Source organism: Aulonocara stuartgranti, assembly GCF_965226115.1.
Source record: "Aulonocara stuartgranti genome assembly, chromosome: 10".
NCBI lineage: Eukaryota > Metazoa > Chordata > Actinopteri > Cichliformes > Cichlidae > Aulonocara > Aulonocara stuartgranti.
This window is the reverse complement of record NC_138946.1, coordinates 2341953-2362297: the sequence shown is the minus strand read 5'-3', so window position 1 is coordinate 2362297 and position 20345 is coordinate 2341953. Positions and strand designations below refer to the sequence as shown.

General features: G+C 39.7%; 1 protein-coding gene and 1 long non-coding RNA gene across 4 annotated transcripts in view; one reads left to right on the top strand and one right to left on the bottom strand.

The window, feature by feature from the left end:
• Window positions 1–19899, top strand: part of LOC309715202 (glutamate receptor 1-like) — a 113962-nt gene extending 94063 nt beyond the window's left edge. Inside the window, exons 16-18 of one of the 3 annotated variants that reach the window (XM_082548110.1) lie at window positions 2515–2629; window positions 7546–7680; window positions 16382–19899. In XM_082548110.1, coding sequence (XP_082404236.1) covers window positions 2515–2629; window positions 7546–7680; window positions 16382–16594 — 463 coding nt within the window. In that variant the 3' untranslated portion in view covers window positions 16595–19899. Of the gene's footprint in view, window positions 1–624; window positions 740–2514; window positions 2630–6500; window positions 7681–16381 lie in introns of those variants that run through there. The other 2 variants (XM_082548109.1, XM_082548111.1) reach the window with 2 other exon arrangements.
• LOC309714994 lies at window positions 8195–10947 on the bottom strand. The gene is made up of 4 exons (XR_014279118.1): window positions 10636–10947; window positions 10092–10171; window positions 9618–9713; window positions 8195–8852 (listed from the first exon to the last, which is right to left on the bottom strand). It is a non-coding gene; the product is annotated as an uncharacterized lncRNA (long non-coding RNA).
• Window positions 19900–20345: the final 446 nt, after the last annotated feature.

Genomic DNA, 20345 nt, shown 5'->3' with positions numbered 1-20345 from the left:
CCTATGAGCGAGCACTTTGGCGACAGTGGGAAGGAAAAACTCCCTTTTAACAGGAAGAAACCTCCAGCAGAACCAGGCTCAGGGAGGGGCAGGGCCATCTACTGTGACCGGTTGTGGTGAGAGAAGGAAAACAGGATAAAAACATGCTGTGGAAGAGAGACAGAGGTTATTAACTAATTACATTTAAATGGGCATCACACCTTTAATTGAGTTTGACAACGGTGTTTCTCCATTTAAAGACCACAGTGTTCGGAGATTCAAAAGAGACTGCATGAGTCCTGTAAAGTAGACAGACAGACAGTCACTAGTGTGCATTACCTGAAGATTTTCCCAGTTCAGAAAATTTGATTTAAAAAAAATGATGGCATTTTTCTCTAACTGTAAGTATTTGGTCTACTTGCATTGTAATGTTCACAATGCAGGAGGAAGATGCAGGAAAACAGCATGTTACAAGGTCTGGGCTGAATAGCAGTGAATCTGTTGTTTTTATGTACCATTCATTAATAATATCATGCCTGTCATAGGTACACATGTGTATTAATGTTGCTATCTTCACTGTGGCAGTCGTCTGTTCATTAACACCAGGTTCCCTTTTATCCCTTATTGTTACTATCATCCCCGTAGAAACCCTGTTAACTTGGCAGTGTTAAAACTGAACGAGCAGGGCCTGTTGGACAAATTGAAAAACAGATGGTGGTATGACAAGGGAGAGTGCGGCACCGGGGGAGGGGACTCCAAGGTCAGATCACCGTAACCCCAACGGGTAACGACAGGCAATGGCACACCAGGGTAACCGGCAATAACCCAGAATTCGCTACCTAACTAAAACACTCCGGATGGCACCAATGAAATGCTACAGGAACCTTCTATTTGGTGTCTTTCTCAGAAAATTATTACAGATAAGTAGGAGGTGATAGAGCCATCAAAACTGTGACCTTCTTTGTCAAAGACATTTTTGAATTCTTACTTTCTGATCGATGGGGTATTTTACAAAAGAAAATCTTTCATTACTAAAAGACTAACATCCACCTTACTTTCAGTACTTTTTAGTACTTTTAGTCGTGTAGAAGGAAGATGGTGATTTTCTCCAGGTTTACACAGTGACAGAAAGGTTTTCGACCCTGGACTTGAACAAAAGAAGTGACTTGGGCAACCAGAGACTGGACCAGTGACCAGCCTTGAGAAACAATGAACCCAGCCACTTTATAGGTGAATGGGGCTTTAGAACCCTTTGGGAAACTCAGGTTGTCTACCTGCATTTATACCAGAGGAACCAGCAAAACTTGATTTACATATTTAAAGTCTAGGAGTTGATTGCTTAAATACTGTAGTCTTTCATAGTACTATAGGACATTTATCTGTAAATTTATTTACAAAAGTAAAAGATTGGTGAAATACGTCCCAACCGTCTGTCTTAGGTGTTTCAAGTCTAATATGGATAAGAACAATATTTCAGAGATAGGTAGGTGGACTGTTTTACCTATATAAATATACAGCCTGACACTAAAACCAACTTTTGTGGTTCTACCTCTGGTTGCTGTGACATGTCATATGGGCAGAAGGTTGTCTGTGGTGTCAGGCAGTATATAATTAGAGTACTCAAAAGTTGCAAGGTGCGACTTCCCCAGATTCAACATGTTTATATGCCTGGTTTAGATGCTGGATTGAGTTGGGATCTAGACTTGCCTAGACAATGTCTGTCTGGGTTTCTTAAGGCTTTCTAGAGTTGTTTTTGTAGTGTGGCAGTACAGGTTGTCGGGCTGATGAAAGCAGAGGAAAGCCATTCTAGGACCCGGGGTTTCCTGGAACAACACTGAATTGTAAGACAATAAATGCCTTTTAGTGACCAAAGGTTCAAAGGTTGTGGCTGATTGGTTCAGCATACAAATCTAGTCTGTTCATGGAGTTGAAGAAAATAAATCCTGGCTAACTAGCAATGAATTGATAAGTACTAAACCTACTTAATAAAATACCCCTTCAGTCAGTTTTGTCAGTTCAATTTTATTCCAGAAAAAGTTAGCTGTTCAGCCTTCCTTGCCTAGAGACTACAGTTTATAGTATGCAGTCTGTTTTTTTAGACAGCTTATGACGCATTCTTGCTCAGAAAACCCAAAGTTCCCGGAGTGTTTTCAGCCCTTGCCGGTTACCCAAAGTGATATAGTAATACACATCTCGCACGTAGGGAGTCAGGCTAAACCAAGCTAGATGGAGTATTAATGCATATCACTTTGATGCTGACATTTTCCAGAGTTTTCCGTGTGATTGTGCCTGTTTTTGTTTGTTTGTTTGTTTTTCTTTCTGCTGTTTTTGAGGTGTTTTCTGTAGTGTTCCACAGCTACTGTACTGCTAAAGTCACTTTTGCTAAAAACGTTGCTGCCACCACCACTGCTACTGCTGTAGCTATCGCAGCCCTGTTGCTGTGCAGCTGAACAATAACATAAGATAACATGGAGGTGCATAATGTTATTTATGTTATTTCCAATTCCCCTCCCTTCCTCTTATGGTTCTTTGAAGAATCCCAGTAAACCTAGCAGTACTGAAGCTCAATGAACAAGCCGTCTTAGACAAGTTGAAAAACAAGTGGTGGTATGACAAGGGGGAGTGTGGACACAAGGACTCCGGCAGAAAGGTCAGTTCTTGAGGCCTGGTCCCAAGGTCATGTGTTGGTTAACCCCCTACACCACCCCACCCAATCCCCTCCCCCTTCCCTTATTAGTTTCTGAAACTCCAGCAGCTACACTGTAAAAACAAAAAGTTGAGCTAATTCATATTTTTGATCCTTTATTCCACATTTTTATTGACTGGTATGCTTTAAGCTAAAAGTTACCTGGAAGAAAGTGTTTTTATAAGTGAAGGCACCGCTAATAGTCTGCAGCTAAATAGAAAGCAAATGTTTGTTTATTGTCCTGCATTAAAATGTATTTTTTAGTTTTAAAGTCAGTTTAAATTCAAAATATGAATCCTGTAAAAATTCTGTTTACATTTAGGGAGATAAACAGATATCAGTAAGACAAAACCAATAACAGAGCATGTTACTACTTTCTGGGGACCAACACTGTCCCTTGGCCTTGAGCAGTAATATAGCATGACCTTTACACTTTATACATACTACATCACAGTGACTGAATTCGTTTAGGTAACCTGGGGTGAGGATCCTGCATGAGGAAGAAAATACATTTTTAAAATGAAAGTTCTTAAACATCTCTTAACCTGTAGATAACTTCTTCAAAACTCAAATAGATACCAGCAGATGAATGTGAACAATCAGCAGCAAGCTTTCTCGTGCCTGATTGTACTTGTTTGTGGTTAGAATAATGCAGGTAAAACATCTTTGTGAAGAGCAAAAAAGAAAAGCACCTGTCAAAACGAACTCTTAAAACCTTTGCTAGCATTTGACAATAATTTAACCTTTTAAGTCTCGTTTACATTGGTACCGACTTGGATCAACTCGCCACGACTCGACTCAGATCGACTGGTTTTCCATTACGATCCAGTACTACTTGATGTGTGTGGTTGTCACCATAGCAATGCGTCCACGTGTCCCATTATGTAATTAATGTGCGACATGAGCGCTACAACAAAGGTGTATGTTAAGGCAAAAATATACCTGCTGTGCTGTGCCTCTTCGTCAGACTCGGGGACCACAGGGTTGTTTCTTGTAGCCGTTTCATTCGTTGCCAGCTCTTATAAATGGGGGCTTTGATTTTCCTGAACAAGACATTCTCATAAGTCACTGAGTGACACTACTGACCAGCCAATTGGTGGAATACAGTCTAACAAAGTCACATTTTAGTACCTCCTTGGATCCCTTGGAACCCTGGCCAAGCAGGGTTCCAAGGGATCCTGGTACCAGGTACTCTCACTATGACCTAATGGAAAACCCTGAAAACCATGGCGAACTGTGATGACTCGATCCGAGTAGGTCCTAATGGAAAGGTTACTGTATTAGATCTTCCAATAAAACTACACTTGTAAACAATGACCAGTGGACACAACAGGAAACGTGTTTTCAGTAGAGTAAATGTTTTAGTGAGATTTAAGGTGCTCATTGGGTATATTTTGTTACCCCTTCACAAAGACTGTTTGTCTCAAGTCCTTAAAGTAAGGCCTCAGTAATACAGGCCAAGGGACCTGCCCTGGAAAACCTTGTTTGACAGCGAAAAATATGTATTTTCCAATGATTTGGCAAGTAGTGCTGTAGTTTGCTAACTGTTCCTGGGTGAAATCATTCACAAAGATGGTGCTGCCAACAAAAGTTGTGCCAACACATTTCAAAAGGCACATATTTCACACTGAACAGAAACAGCTTCTGTTTGTTTCCCAACAAATTCATACAATCTATGTGTGATTACAGCAACCTGCAAGTGGCTAAAGCATTTGCAACAAAGTTTTTGGCGCATCACTGTAGACCTATTTGAAACCAAACCAGTGACTGCCAGCAACTACTCACCAACTGGTTGAGGAATAATGGTATGTCCTGTGACTGAAGCCTCAGAAGGTTAAACATGAACGGTCTCTTCTCACCTATAAGTATGAAAGCAGGTCGCAAAGTGACAAACTTTTCATTCAAGGTCATAAAGTCATTTTTTAATTGATTATTTTTTTTGGTTTATTGAGGATTTTTGTTTTTGCTTTTACAGTGTATCACTGCTACTCAGTTGACCATTCTGAAGAACTGAAAGATAAACATATTAAAACATGAAAACATTTTAATATCCTGATGGCATGTGTAAACCCCACAACTCCAATTTGTACTCCTGACTTAAACTGAGAGGCCGCTGAAATGTGCTGAGTATTTTTTATGAACTTCTTTCCTACCAAACGTGATTCAAGCTCGAAGACAAATTTATGCAAATTGGGAGGCAAACGAGCGGGGCTTCAGCCATTTCTGACAAAGCAGACATTTTTTGGAGATAAGGGGTTTTCATGAGTCCAGATCAGTGGAAATCCATCAGATTTCTTCAGAGGCTTTTCTCTGCTCAGCCTTCCTTCTGTTCTCCAGAATATTTGGTGGTCAGCACAGTTCAATGGAAGCAGCCGCAGACAGACAGACGAGTGACTCTGCTGAAAAATGTGACCTTTTACATCACTTTTAATCGCACATCCAACTGCCTTTAGGTGCCACTTTTACATGTGTATTTTTAGTCTCTGCTCGTGGCTGTACAGTGTCACAGAGTTTTGAAAAAGACACTTTGTCTGCTAAAAAAGAAAGAAGAAGCCGTCAAACAGACATAATCAGGCCCGGAAGATAAGCTCCAGATTAAAGCAGGTTTGCGTTCCCTTCACACAGGTCAGATGTAAAATGTCAGATTTTTATAAATGCAGATATATTTGCCTGTTTCTTCCTCTCTCGCTCTTTGAGTCTCTCTCTCTCTCTCTCTCTCTCTGTTTATGGCTGCTGACCAACTTTGATTAAATTGAAGCAAATGACCACAGCTTTGCCCCCACCCATCCTCCCTCCTCCCCTTTCCTTCCCACACACAAATGCTGATGTTTTTGTCTCCAATCTGTCATGTACCTCCTGCTTCTTCTGAACTCGCTGAGTAACAGACCGTGACTAACAAATGGTGGAAAAACGTTCATCAATCTGTTGAGAAAAGACACTTTTAATGTCAGACTGAAAGTGCAGCACTGAGAGTCATGCCGATGGATTAGTTTAGTGTAGAGAGAACTTTCCATAACAAAAATATACAGAGATGATAAGATGTGTCCACTAATAGAGATTCATTTACTAAAATTGATCTTTGTCATCTCTTTATTGAAGCCATTCATATCAGAGGCTGTATTCAGAAGGCTTTCGCATTATGTAAAAAAACCCAAAATGCCCTCAAGTTTTCAAAATGTTTAATGTGACATGATTAATTCTGGAGTTTATCTACATTTTGTTTACACGTTGTCAGTAATGGCAGTGATCATGCTTCACAGCTCACTGAGCTCAGCTGCTGAGTTTTTTCAGTAACATATTATACTACTATACTTTAACACCACTACATAGGACAACTGATTATGTACAAGTCTCACGGACAAAGAAAAGTCCCTATAAAGGCTGTTGATCTTATTGATGCAGTCTGTAAAACACTTGTAAATACAAGGGTGATGGCAGGGACAACTTTAAAAATGACCCGTGACTGTTTATTCCCAGAAACAATTCTTAAAAGAAAATTTAACCTACCTGGTATCTAATCAGTGTATTTGGTTAAAAGATCTCTGTTAACAAGCTGATTTCTACTATCATTCACATGATCTCTTAGCTAACTGGTTAACAACTATAAAGCATCAATGAACTATACTATTGCATCAGATGTTACACACAAATTCAGATGACTTTGTTTTTAAGAAGTCTGACTTTTTTAGTGTCTTTTGGTGGGATTTCCCAGAAGCTGATTGGTTGAGGTTAACATGACAGTGTGGAGAGGAAATCCCACTGATAGGCTCACACCACTTCCTACTGTTGAAGGGAGGCCCCGCCCACTATTTCCTCCTTTCTTTTTTTCTAACAGGCTGCATGCTATTGGATGAAAAAGCTAAGTCACACCCACCAAAAACCAAGCGATGCATGTGAGGAAAGAACGTGCAAAATTCAAGAGCTCGCCAACTGAGTCTGTTTTTTAAAAGATTGTGATATAAAGCTATTTTTCATAAATGACACATTTCTATGACCGTGAAGACCAGCACAGATATAATGAACCTCTGAATTGAAGTATAAGACCTTTTTGTTAAGAATTTCAAGATAATTTTTTTTCCTCATTTTGTTTGCATTTTCGTGCATGAAGCTGCATGTGACCGATCAATAGATGTGGAGGTTCAAAGGCTATGATTGAGGCAACGGAGGGTCATTCTTTTCATGAGGAGATGAACATTAGCAGGGTCTTTGCCCTGTTCAGTAGGGTCAGATACATTTGGACTTTTAAATACATTTATATATCAGATAATATTGGGCTAAAGACTAGATGGTTGAATTGGACTCTTGGAGTGACAAACTCTCATTTTAATTAGTTTTAATGTTTGTTATTTGTTAACATTTGTTAGCATTTATTAATTATTTTAACTGTTTCCTTATTGTGATTAGCTGGGAAAAAGTGATGATTTTTTACAAAGAGGAGTTTGTTCATATCTCAAAATAGACTCTGATGTACAAAAACATCAAAGCACAATTAAAACTTACTTTCCTGGCAGGTGTCACCGATTAGGTTTTATGTTTTGAATGGAAACTACAAACTTATCAGTTAGGCAGTAAATTTCAAATTTCAAATTTGAGTGGATGTCGCCCAAAAGTAATTTCATATTAAATTCCATAATTCAGGGGATCTCAGACATTCTCTGAGGGGATTTATATTTCCATTTGTCAGAATATCACAGCCTTTGAACGCTGCATAATGGTCTTCCTAGTTAGAAACTTGTATTTAGCTTTGGGATTTTAGACCATTTTAAACTTTCTAAAAATAATTTTGTCCTTTTGCTTACAGTTGGATTCAAACCATAGTGATGTCATGCCTCTGTGCACCATGATTCGGTGTCTCTAACCTCACTTCTCTGTGCTGATAGGACAAAACTAGCGCGCTCAGTCTGAGCAATGTAGCTGGAGTTTTCTACATCCTGATTGGTGGGCTGGGCCTGGCCATGCTGGTGGCTCTGGTCGAGTTCTGCTACAAGTCTCGGATTGAGTCAAGAAGGATGAAGGTGAGATCAGAGAAATGGTAAAATTGTAAAAACAAGTCTGCGATTTTTGCTTTTAAACGCTGAGCCTGAAATGTTTTAGCTGCACTGTAAACCCGAACAAGTTGACTGAACTTAAAACTTTTGTGGAAACTGATTACCTCAAAAGATTTAAGTACAAAAACTCATATCTTCTAAGTATGGGGTACTCAAAATTTGTATTTATTGTTAACCTAAAAATTTTAAATTATATTTTATATTTTATTAATTGAGCTTTACTCAAAGACTGTATACTTTAATTTCAATATTTTTGTGTTTCTTGTAGTTTATTATTTTGATGCAACACAATGCAATTATATTACAACCTAAACTCAAATTATCTGATTATTAATTAAAAGATATTTATGTTGTGAGTGTAGACTACTAAAAAAAAAAGTACGGAAATTCAGTTACTTTACATTTTGTTTATTTAACATTTTTTCATGAAAATTTAAAAACATCACAAATGTTTTTATAAAACAACTAACATGGTCATCGGCACCATAAAGTGAGCATTATAAATTCTGTGTAGAACATTTATCTTTTTATAAACTCACAAAGGACGACATCAGTCCTAATTGCATCTTTCTCAAAATACACAAAAATGCAAAACAAAAAGTCAAATACTAATCACTTTTTTTTTTAAATAGAAATGAAAAACAATTTTTTAAAATGGGTACAAAGACGATCAGCTTCCAAATAACCAGATAAGGCAGTCAAGTATAGGAAAATTAGGTAAACTGATGGAGTTAAATCCACCCAAAGCCTGTAGTAAACTTAAAGTGCTTAAAGTGCTTCAAACAAAGTGCTCAGTAACAGAGTGCGTGTCCTAACAAACATTGCCTTATATTCCTTAAGAGCATGTAGGCAGGGGTTTCAGGGGTTTGCCGTCATCAAGCCCCATGAAGATATTTTGGACTAAGGCAAATGTGTGAACCAGCTTCCTGGGGTAGTCTAAATGCAGAGCATAGATCAAGCCAAACAATAAAGCAAATGCATTTGCAAATCTGGGAATATCACGCATCACCTAGTCGCCTTTCACCAAAACAGCCATGCTTGAGGAAGTAAAATGGACTGGACTGGGAAGCGCCGTCGGTAACCACTGTGAGAAGGGCAACTGGAGTGTCAATGAGGGTCGACTCATCCAATGCGTCCGCCTGGAATAGACACAGTATCAGTGGTAAATGGCCTGTATTTGTATAGCGCTTTACACATTCAGTCATCCAGACATTCACACCCATTCACACACTGGTGATGGCAGCTACATTGCAGCCACAGCCACCCTGGGGCGCACTGACAGAGGCGAGGCTGCCGGACACTGGCACCAGCGGGCCCTCTGACCACCACCACTAGGCAACGGGTGAAGTGTCTTGCCCAAGGACACAACGACCGAGACTGTCGGAGCCAGGGCTCGAACCGGCAACTTTCTGATTACAAGGCGAACTCCCAACTCTTGAGCCACGATCGCCCCAATTAAATAAGTAAGGTTGGTTTGAGAGAATGTGACAAGCATGACCTGTAATCTAGCAAAACATTCAGCAGTGTAGTGGGTTACTTTGTAACGAGTTAGGGTACTCTACTTTTTTTGAAAAATGTACATTAACGTGTTAGCTTCTTGCATTACATAATTTGTATTTTTATTATTTTTCTAAAAAAAAAAAGTAATTTTTTATTTCATGACTTTATCTCAAAAAGAAACTAAATCTTGACTTCAGCCTGGTTTTTGGGCCACCTGCAGCATAGCCATAGTGCTGTGATACGCCTGTGCCCTGCTCCTGACCTGTGTGTGTGTGGGTTTTCTACAGAGAGGGTATTTTGTTTGTACAATTTGGTAGCTGCTAGGGTATTAAATTGTATTTAAAAAAAAATCCATAGCATTTTATCTTACTGGCAGAATTTAAGTAATGCAAAAATACACTTACATTACATGTCTAAAAGAATTCTGGGTCCTCCTCCCGCAGGTATACAGAAAGGGCACGAAGTACTGCAGTGCGTTTCACGTTGATATCAGGCGCCTCCTAAAAAGGGAAAAGAAAAGTTCATTTAACGCAAAGTTTTCAGGTGTCATTCTTTGGGGAGAATACATGTTTATGAAACTGCATGACATCAGACTCTACTAAATTTTGGAGACTTTTCTTTTAAGATACAACCTTTCTGTCTCTTGTGACAGAGAGTATGTTTCTTAATCATTTGACAAAAACCCTACACAGTATTTTAAAATAGTGTTCTCCAGATCAGAGCTGTGATCTATATAGAACATGGGGTTCAAAGCAAGGAAAAATTGTGTGTTTATCAGTGAAACTTTTAATTTGTGTTAATTTTATCATTATCAATATATGAAATCTTCACCTTAAGGGACTTAATGAATGGTTTCTTCAATAGATCTTTCAACTCACCTGTGTTTACTGTCTCCACCTGAAATTAATTGCAGTCTGAATTTTTTTTTTCTTCTGTCTTTTTGTCTTTGGCCTTCAGCCTTGGAAGAAAAAATAAAAATATTGAAAACCTTATCAGCACACTAAATATACAACACCTTGCTATATTTCAATTGTTTTAGATAGAAGTTGCCACTGCTAGCTAAGTCACTTTTGAATGATGCTAATGAGAAGAAAAAAAAAAAAAACCTGCCGAACAATGAGGCTGCTGTTGTAAAAACGCCAACTTTCTTGCGTTGGCAAGGGGTCGTTAAAATATCACTAAGACCCTTTCTTTATGTGTGATTCTTCGTAAAACTGTGTTTTAATCGGTTAAAACTGTAAAACTGACGACATAATCTATGTTTGAAAAAGAGCGCGAACAACCGCGAACAACTATTCACCACCTGGGTCTGTGCTTTTTAACACAACAGCGCATTCGAAAACAAGTTATTGGCTGCAACATATTAATATACTTGCTTTTTTACGGAAAAAATAAACATAACGAAGGTTCCGTTTTACTTACAAGTTTCTCCAAATGTGTTCTACAGTCGCTCGAGAAGGGCAGCCATATTGAACAGAATTTTCTGTCAACGTCGTTCAGGTTAGAGAGAAGACGTCATGACGTCATGACGTCCACATGCGGAGCTCGGAAAAAAACATTTACTCAAAAATCATAATTAAGAAAGCAGTATTTACTCTTAACTTCTAAGCCATGTACAATTATAACTGTTTGAATCGTTAACCGAACAGAAAAGTTTTAAGTTGTTTCAACTTTGTGAGGAATTTTAATTGTTATATCCACAAACTTTATAAGTCAGGTAGACTGTTGGGGTTTACAGTGTGGATATTTCACATATCTGATGTTGCAGTAATTTTTTTAGCTTCTTTTGATCCGAATGAAGCACAAATGTCTATTACATAGCTGTCAGAAGTTGGGCTGTCCTGGCCAGCGTGAACATACAATATATTGCCAAAAGTATCAATCTGCAGTGCTCGTCTGCCTTCACTCACATATGAACTTTAGTGACATCCCACTTTTATTCATATGCTTAAAACTTTGCAGCTATAGAAGGCTTTCCAGAAAGTTTAGGAGTGTCTTTATGGAAATTTCTGATCATTCTCTAGTAGCACATTTGCCAGGTCAGGCACGGATGTTGGATGAGAAGGTCTGGCTCACAGTCTCTGCTCTAATTCAGTCCAAAGGTGTTCTGTCAGGTTGAGGTCAGGACTCTGTGCAGGCCAGTCAAGATTAACCACACCAAACTCACTCGTCCATGTCTTTACAGACCTCGTTTCTTGCACTTGTGCACTGATTTGTTAACAGTTACAGAGGTAGATGATCTGGAGGAGAGGTTGTTCTCCTCCAGATCATTTCTGAGCTTCAGCTTGAAATTTCTCTGTTGAATACAATCTGGTGGTTTAAACAGCTGCTGGTGATGTGATCTAAATGAGTAGCATGGTACATGAAACAAGTGTGATTAGCACTTGGGAGCAAACACATGTTGGAATTTTGCAGCCAGGATGGTGATGTGTACTCATTTACTTGTTTGTGTGCATCAGTCAGGACTCTCGCAGGAGCATTTTGGAAGAGCCCGAGTCCACATAAAAATGCAGTAATTCATTCTGAGCATGATGAAAGCACGGATAACCTTCTCAAGGTTGTTTTTTGAAACAAAGCTGGCTCTGGCAACAGATTTGATTTGCAAATTTAAGTTAGGAAGAATAAAAAAATAACATAAAAGTTCTCACAGAAGCAACACCAACAACCAGAGATAGAGAGGAATATTAGTGAATGAAGGTGATGGAGACAGATGGGTAATATATGCTGAAGAACATACGTAAGGGCGAACTGAGTAGGTATATCTGAATATTATCAGTGCACGGCTCATGTGTCTATATGGATCCGAGGGACAGAAAAAAGAATAGAACTCCAGTCAGGCCACCACAAATCAAAGGTGGTACTTAACAGGAAGAAAAGAGTATTTTAGCCATATATTTAGGGGAGTGCAACAGATTCAGGTTTGCTTTAGTCAAGTTTAGTTTCCACTGTTTCAGTTTGGTGTAGTACTTACTGGTTTCTGTGGTAGTTCAGTTTTCTGTCTATAGGCTTAATTATGATGGCTTCAGAATTTCTGAATAGATTTAAAAGATTTTAGAACTTTCAGTCATGAAAACATCCCAGTCTCAAATTTACAGACATTTCCTGTTTATTTTGTACTAGTTTTTTTTGTAGTAGTAGTAGTACAGCATCTCTGTAGGTGATATATAACCTTCGTTCCAGCTAAGTGGGTGTTTTAAGCCTGGTCAAATAGATAAACATAATTTTAGTGCATGTTTCTTTTACACCAGAGAACTCAAAGTTCGTTCATTCATGGGTGCAGTTTTATTTTTAATCATGTGCATGAGCTGCTGCCCTTTTCTGCATGGAGCCACAGGGCAAAAACACTTCTGCCATTTCAAAGTACATCAACTGAACTCTGCTCATCTGCCACTCGGGTCTCGAGCTCCTCTTTATCGCCGGCGTCCGTATGTGATGAAACTGCGGTCGCCTCATTACTGACTGTGCTGGTTAATACTGAGACTTTGATGGGCTGCTCAGAAGGAACAAACAAGTCATTAGAGTCGTTTTTCCACAGCAGAGGCACCAGTGTGTCAGGTCTCCTCTCCGCTGGACTTTGCATTCACTTCACATTTCTGTCTGAGCACAAAGGGAGGACTTAAAAAACTCTGCAGTGGTGACACAACATGTGGCCAAGATTTCATCAGTAAGAGCAGATGGGGGCACATACGGAGCAGGGCTACACAACGGTTACCTGCTGCAGAGGAATGTGAAGGAGCACGACAGCACACACGGGACTGATAATCAATAAAGGAATATCCATGATGCATTCTCTTCTGATACATTGTTGAAACTAGGCTGTTAATATTGCATCATAGTCTCCCGTAACAGAGAAGCAAGGGTTTTTAACTGCACTAAACGTTTGGATTGTGAAGCTGTTCTGGTCTTTGCAGCTGTAGCTTTTCTTTTTATTTAAGGTTGGTTGCATGTGTCTTTGTGCTCCAACATAACTTCGGTGCCAAGTTGCGATTAGATTGACCATCGTCTAAGGCACCAGCACTTTCTTACCCCAGCCCATAATATAATGGCTTTTTCTTAGATGCGAGACGTTCTTTGTCATTGTGGCATTAGCTGATACTGAGAGATAATGGTCCCATATTAGAGGTCTAGATAGTCTGTGTCCTATTTTCCTTTAGTTTTCACTTGTTGGTTATTTCTAAGAACTCAAACTTCTTGGTCAGGTTTATCTGCTCAAAAGTAACTGGTTAAGTTTAAACACTAAAACGTTCGGGATTAGGTTTAGAAGCTGAAAAGAACTTTGTTAGACTGAAGCACTAACAAGTACTTGATGGACTTGAGGAAGAGCTTGTGGTTTGGGTTTAAGAAGCATCCTGCACTTGGGGGTATACGTGACAAAGATCAGGACTGGTTAGGTCTAGTCAAAGGACCCAAATGGTTTATTTATTTATATTTCATATAATAATGGTTAAATTTAGGTGCTGTGAAGTAGTCCTAGTTTTCAGGTTTCTGAAAACTGCAGTTAGGTTTACGAGAAGATTGTGGCTTGGGCTACACAGCTCACAACAATAACCCATACACTCACTAATGATGGGATTTGAGGACAGACCCCTCGCGCTGATCTCATAACCTACTGTGTCAAGGCACAGAAACTAAAGGACACCCTGTGCTCAACAGAGACACGACAGCGACAAAACTACATTAAGTAATACCCGAGGGATGAGAACGCGCTAGAAGCAGAGATACTGATCGTGTTAAACCCATACATGACAAATATCTGCCATGTGTTGGGATGTTCATTCAAGAAAAGAAATGCATTACACGTTACTTGTCATTTGTGTCCTGGACAAAGTAAGTTGTTGCATTACTTTTGCATTAAGTGGCGTGAGATGCTTTGTGGCTTAATTGCATATGATCAGTATAAACCTTATGCTCCATGCTCACATTCTGACACAACTTCCTGTCCTAATGAGGCTGCAGATCATTAAAGTTCTTTGTTCTTCATTAGTAACATCTGTGCAAACCTTGATACTAATTTGTCACATAGAAGTGGACATCAGGATTAATCTTCCTGGGACAGATGATTCTTCCTGGAGTTTGCATGCTCTCTGTGTTGCTGCAAGAGTTTTCTCAAGATTTTCGAGCTTCCTGCTACAGTCCAAAGACATGCATGTCCAGTCAAGTTTGTACATTCACTTTATGACAGTTAAGATATCATAACAACAACTGTGTATTAGGTTAGAAAAGTTCATGGTCTCCAAAAAAGGAATCCTTCCCACCTATATTCCAACCTGTTTGCATTCATCTGTTTGAAACTTTCCACCTGTTTAACACCAGCTTTAAGTTTTTCCACCAATTACTCAGTGGCTTTATTACTTCTCTTCACATTGAGACTTATTTTGAATCAAGTCTCTACATGAAAATGCCCCTGTAAGTTCTATAATGTCTTTTACTTATCATCAGATTCTTACTTTTTTTACTTAAAAACTGGCCAAATCGACAAGTGATGCTTAAAATTCAGTTTTAGCTTCAACAGGGCCGTCATTGGGGCCACAGTGTTGGAAGGAGACATTTTCATATTCAGGACACAAAAATCTCTGGTCTGCTTCACGATGGTTTAACAGGTGGCTATTATTATCTGCAGGCAACAGCAGTGATGGTCTGACTCTGCAGGGACAGATGCTGTTTTGTTGTTGACATCATATGTAGAGCTGCTATCATAATAAAACCTTCTATCAAAACGAAAAAGATGGGCAGGAGATGCAGAGACATGAGGGGAGATGCCCATGGTGCTCGGTGTCGGGCGTTCAGACGTAAGTACGCTCGCTCCAAGGCGTTGTAGGCGCTGAAGCTGCTTCAGTAAGTGAATAAATCCAGGATTTATTTGTACCAATCTGCCTGACGACTGTCGGCACTCTGCAGCAAACAGAGAGGGAGCGTGGGAGCCTCAGAGGCCCGATGCAGGATATTAACTTTGGATCCACATCATTAGTTTTACTGAGAGGTGAGGCTGAGGGAAAGAGCTTCATTCTGCTACTGAAAAACAACTTCTACTCTGATCACTTTTGGTGATGACTCTTTTACACACACACACACACACACACACACACACACACACACACACACACACACACGGTCTACTGCGGTACACACTCATTCAAGCATCATTTATCCAAAAACTGGATGTGCAGCTGTGAAACAACTCATGGAGGCAATTAGGAGCCTTCAACCAGATCACTGTAGTTTATGCCAAAAGTCTTACTTCTCAGAGTCATAACTCTGTGAACAATATTAACATATATAAAGTGCGTCATTATTTCTGACTTCAGCCGACTGAATGTCTATGAATCAAACTAGAAATCTGAGGAATAAAGAAACTAAAGAACCTCAGTGGAAAAACCATCTAGTGTAATAGGAGGTAATACTTCCTCCATCCATCCTCTTCCGCTAGGCAATGTTTACTGTTGTTAATTTGTTAAAACATCATTTTAACCCCCCCCCCCCACACACACACACACACACACATTTATTATTGATACCTCATGAACTTCCTCAGCATCCACCAGGTTTCCACTCTGTGTTGGTGGATGTGAAAGCCAAAAACAACAAGAATATCCCTCCATTAATCAAATGAATCAAGGTAAGTGATTAGTAGAATACATTTCTATGCTGATATTTGGTGATTGTTATTGTTCATGCTGGGAGCATGAACATCACATCTTTTTGATTTGTGCAGAAAGAACATCTTTCACATAGAGCGAAGAGTCTGGAAAGTACACTGGCAAAAAGTAAAATTTTCAACATATGAAATATAAAAACTGAATAAATAAAAGAAACAACATGGACTCGAAGAATTTGTCGATAAGATCCAAATAGACTTTTTGCTATCTGGTTATGGATGGAAATAAAAATATCTACATTATGGATATCCAAGGTAAATTCACGTGAAATGTGGTTGATTAATTCTGGCCTTAAAAAGGTAATATTAATTCTGTTAACTGGAAACTGAGGTCAAGAGAAAAACTCACTGTTGAAACTATTAGAAGGATTTTCATCTGCTAAATGAAAGTTGTGAGATATTTTTCCTCTTTGCCAAACAATTTAACTATTTAAACTGAATTTAATAAAGACTTGTCTTTGTGTGAGTCTGTGTGCTTAAATAACTTTTGTCTCATCTCTCCCTGTCTTGCAGGAGCTTATTGATGCCGCCATGATGAGCACCAGCCTTGGCGGGATAGCGGTGGCAGGAGGAGGAGCGGTTGCTGGTGGGTTAGGAGTTGGACCATCAGGACTTGGAGGGGAGAATGGCCGCGTGGTGGCCCACGATTTCCCAAAAGCCGGAGCTCAGGGTTTACCCTGCATGAGCAAAGCAGCCGGCCTGGGACTCTCCTCCACAGGCATGTGATCCTAGCCAAGACTCATTATTGGACAAGACGCTTCTATCCATCTACCTGTTTGTCAGTCTGTTGGTGAGGAGAGAAATAGAAGGTACAAAGTAAAGAGAAAAAGGGAAGCATAAAAGAAGAATAAGGATGAAATGTCGGGTGGCAAGGGAAGTGAAAAAAGGGGAGGAAGAACTATAAAAATGGATGAATGGGTAAAGTGTTGAATTCAGAAGAGAAAAGAAAAAGATTAAGAGGGATTTGGCAGGCAGAAGGAGAAGTGTTCATGTTCACCGTGAATGACTGAATACTGTAGAACTGTGAACAGAGAGCACCTGAACAAAACACCTGAGAGAAATCAAGACAAGCAGCGGGGCTTAACAAACTCTAACTAAATGAACTGGAATTACTTTTTCTATGAGCACTGTCTTAAACTGAAGCAGCAGAGGGGGTTGACCAGCGTTTTGGTTGGGGGGGATAACTTTTTTAAACCTCTTCTTGACCTTCACTCCAGTCCCCTCCTCTTCCTTTGTGCTTCGTCACATTCACACAGAACACCATGTCCAGATCAGAGAGGGCTCAGAAGTTTGAGCATGAAGACCTTTTTCAGGAACGTGCTGAAGAGCAGGAGCACGGTGGTTAGCACTGTTGCCGCACAGCAAGAAGGTCCTGAGTTCAATTCCACCATCAGGCCGGGGTCTTTCTGTGTGGAGTTTGCATGTTCTCCCCGTGTTTGCGTGGGTTCCCTCCGGGTACTCCGGCTTCCTCCCGCCGTCCAAAGACATGCAGTTAGTGGGGATAGGTTAATTGGATAATCCAAATTGCCCATAGGTGTGAATGTGAGCGCGAATGGTTGTCTGTCCCTGTGTGTTAGCCCTGCGACAGACTGGTGACCTCTCCAGGGTGAACCCCGCCTCTCGCCATATGACAGCTGGGATAGGCCCCAGTGCCCCCCGCGACCCTGAAAAGGACAAGCGGAAGCGGATGGATGTGCGGAAGAACAGCTGACAGCGCTCTGATCTGTGATCTGCCCCAAGAGTTATATTCATATTAATGCAGTTTAGGAATACAGACTGATGTGTCATATGCTTTGAAATTGTGAGCGTGTTTATGTGGAGATATGTTTACTGGTTATGTTTAAGTGTCCTGCTATTGACACCTACATTTCAAAAATTCAGAGCGTCTTCAATATGAAGCAGGCTTAATCAGTCAGCAAATTATTTCAAGCTTATTAAAGAGTGTTTTTTTCTGCTATGAAGGTGACACAAACAAACCTCATCATACATAACTGCTACCAGTGAAAGAAGTCCTGATTTCTAGTTGCAGCAGCACTAATGGTGCGCCGCAATGTCACAGGAATTTACTTGCATTCGTTTAGGGTTCCAGAAAATGTATAAAGACGTCACAAACTCTGGCTAGTGGACAGTAGGCAGTAGAAATAAGCTTTTTATGAAGGGTAGCTGGCCTCAACCTTAGCGACAAGGTGAGGAGCTCCACATCGAAAGGAGGCAGTTGAGTTTTTTCAAGCACCTGACTAGGATGCAAGGATGACAAGTTTCTAATCCGTTCTGTTTGCTGCCTAAAAATGTCCACAAACAATCATTGCCCTGAACTTCCAAAGCAATTTCCAAACTCCCTTACTGTCAAAAACCCCACCTGCAGCAAATTGGTCAACGGTGGAATTGATGACGATCAGTTATTGAAATGTCAGATATCACCAGCTTGAACAATATGCAGAAGCCAGGATGCTCGTATTATCATAGTTTCCATATCATTAATAGCAGGACGCTACATAGCCATGTAAGCACACTCACTGAAAATGTGTTTTGTGGTAAATTTACACTGAACCTTTCTTGATGTGACACACATAAAATTTTTAAGTGAGTGTTTTTTTTTCCAATATTTTACCTTTGGTTTAAAAGATTTTCCCCCCTTTCGAGTCTTTTAATATACTCAAATATAAATTTACCCTCTTAACATCCAGCAAGTCACCAGTAATCCATTTTGAGTTCGAGTCTACCCCTTTATACAGAATTTTCACCTGTGTGTCATATCCAAATGGAACTAATATAACAGAGGAACTGAAAGGCCAACATGCTTTTAACACAGTTAATTTGAAAGGTAACAACTATGCACATTTAGAATGTGGCTAAAGTGCAGCCATAATTCCAAGGGCTTCACTGGTGACCTGGAGGATGTCAAGGGGTTAAATCAGGTGCCAGTAATATGTGCTACAGGAAAAAACAACATCTAAGATCCAAAAATATGATGCCATAAGTCAAGATATGACCTAGAATTGTCTCAGACAGTAACTCCAGTATGCAAACTGTAACATGTGTCCCAAACCAGCAGACACCATGAACCATCTGATCAGCTATGGAAGATCTTTTTTTAAGGTCAACCAGAATTACCATTTTCTGGATAAAACGTTCTGTTATAGATAGAAGCCATCGAAAGAATAGATGTAGCTCATTTTTTACAGGTTAGGAATGCAGTAAAATACTTTTCTGTGAGTATTAGAGTCACCATTTTGATTTCACTCACACACAGCAGAGAGTTTGTAGCAGTAGCCTCCTGACAGCACCACCTTCAGTCAACACAACCAGCTGCTTCTCCTGTACACATGGAAGTTTCTGCTGGGCTTTAGCTACACTCCTACGTCTGGTGTAGTCAATCATGTGGAAACAGGCACCATCAAAGGGACCAATCAGAACAAAATTTCTAACTAGTGGAAATGAACAACATCACCTGTATCCACTGGACTATTGGACACACAAACCAAAAGTCATTCAGCTCTCGAAATTAAATACAAGAGAAACAAGACTGTGACCAGCATGCTGTGAGTTATAATACTGGATCTTACAGTTACTTTAAGTATCCACTAAACTCTCCCATAAATGTCAATAATCTCATATACTCATATAATTTCAGGACTTGATGTTGATCGGTGTTAGGGTCATGTGAAAGGTGTTCAGTGTGTTCTGTGTTATAAAGAAGCTGAGTTTTCCTTCAGTTTGCTCAACATTTCTCTCTGATCAGGAATCCTGAGAAAGAGGACAACTCGGTTTGATTTGGAGGTTGTTTCCTCACATTACTCCTGGATTTCCTCCCCAGTGTTTTCTGGACTACACGAGCAATCAAGCAGCACCGCAGCAAAATGTTTTATACTCTGAAACTGAAAAATCAGGTGTTCACAGTTGTATATGAATGATACTGTGCCGAGCTTCGCCTGTTTGTCTGCATAATCTTTTTCATTTATTTTGGAATTTATAATCTTTTGATTTTTGTCACTAATACTATTTAATAAAAACTTACATTATAAGCTTGACTGTTGAAGTTTTCCTTTTTTTTCCCGCTTTTGAGTTGAAATGATAACAGATCCAAGTCTCTGCAGGACTAATTTGCCTGCTTGTTCTGGCACTTTACACTTTTTCATTTAGGGCTTGGCAAATCAATTAAATCCATGGGTTCACGCTTGATTAGAGATTTTTACTGAATGTCAAAGTGCTTGCTTAAAACTACATTGCATGATTTTCAACAGCTTGTTCATCATCAAGTCGTTTCAATTTTCTAAGATTCTTTAATGACTTTGATTTGAAAACCACCCTTGACACCTCCATGGTATTAAGTGTGGAATGCCCACTCTGATTTGAGGAGTTGTTCCCTGTAGTGGGGGAGTTTGAGTATCTCAGTTTGGTTTTCATGATGGATTGATGCATCATCTGCAGTGACGTAGATGTTATACCTGTATGTGGTGAAGAGAGGGCTTGAAGG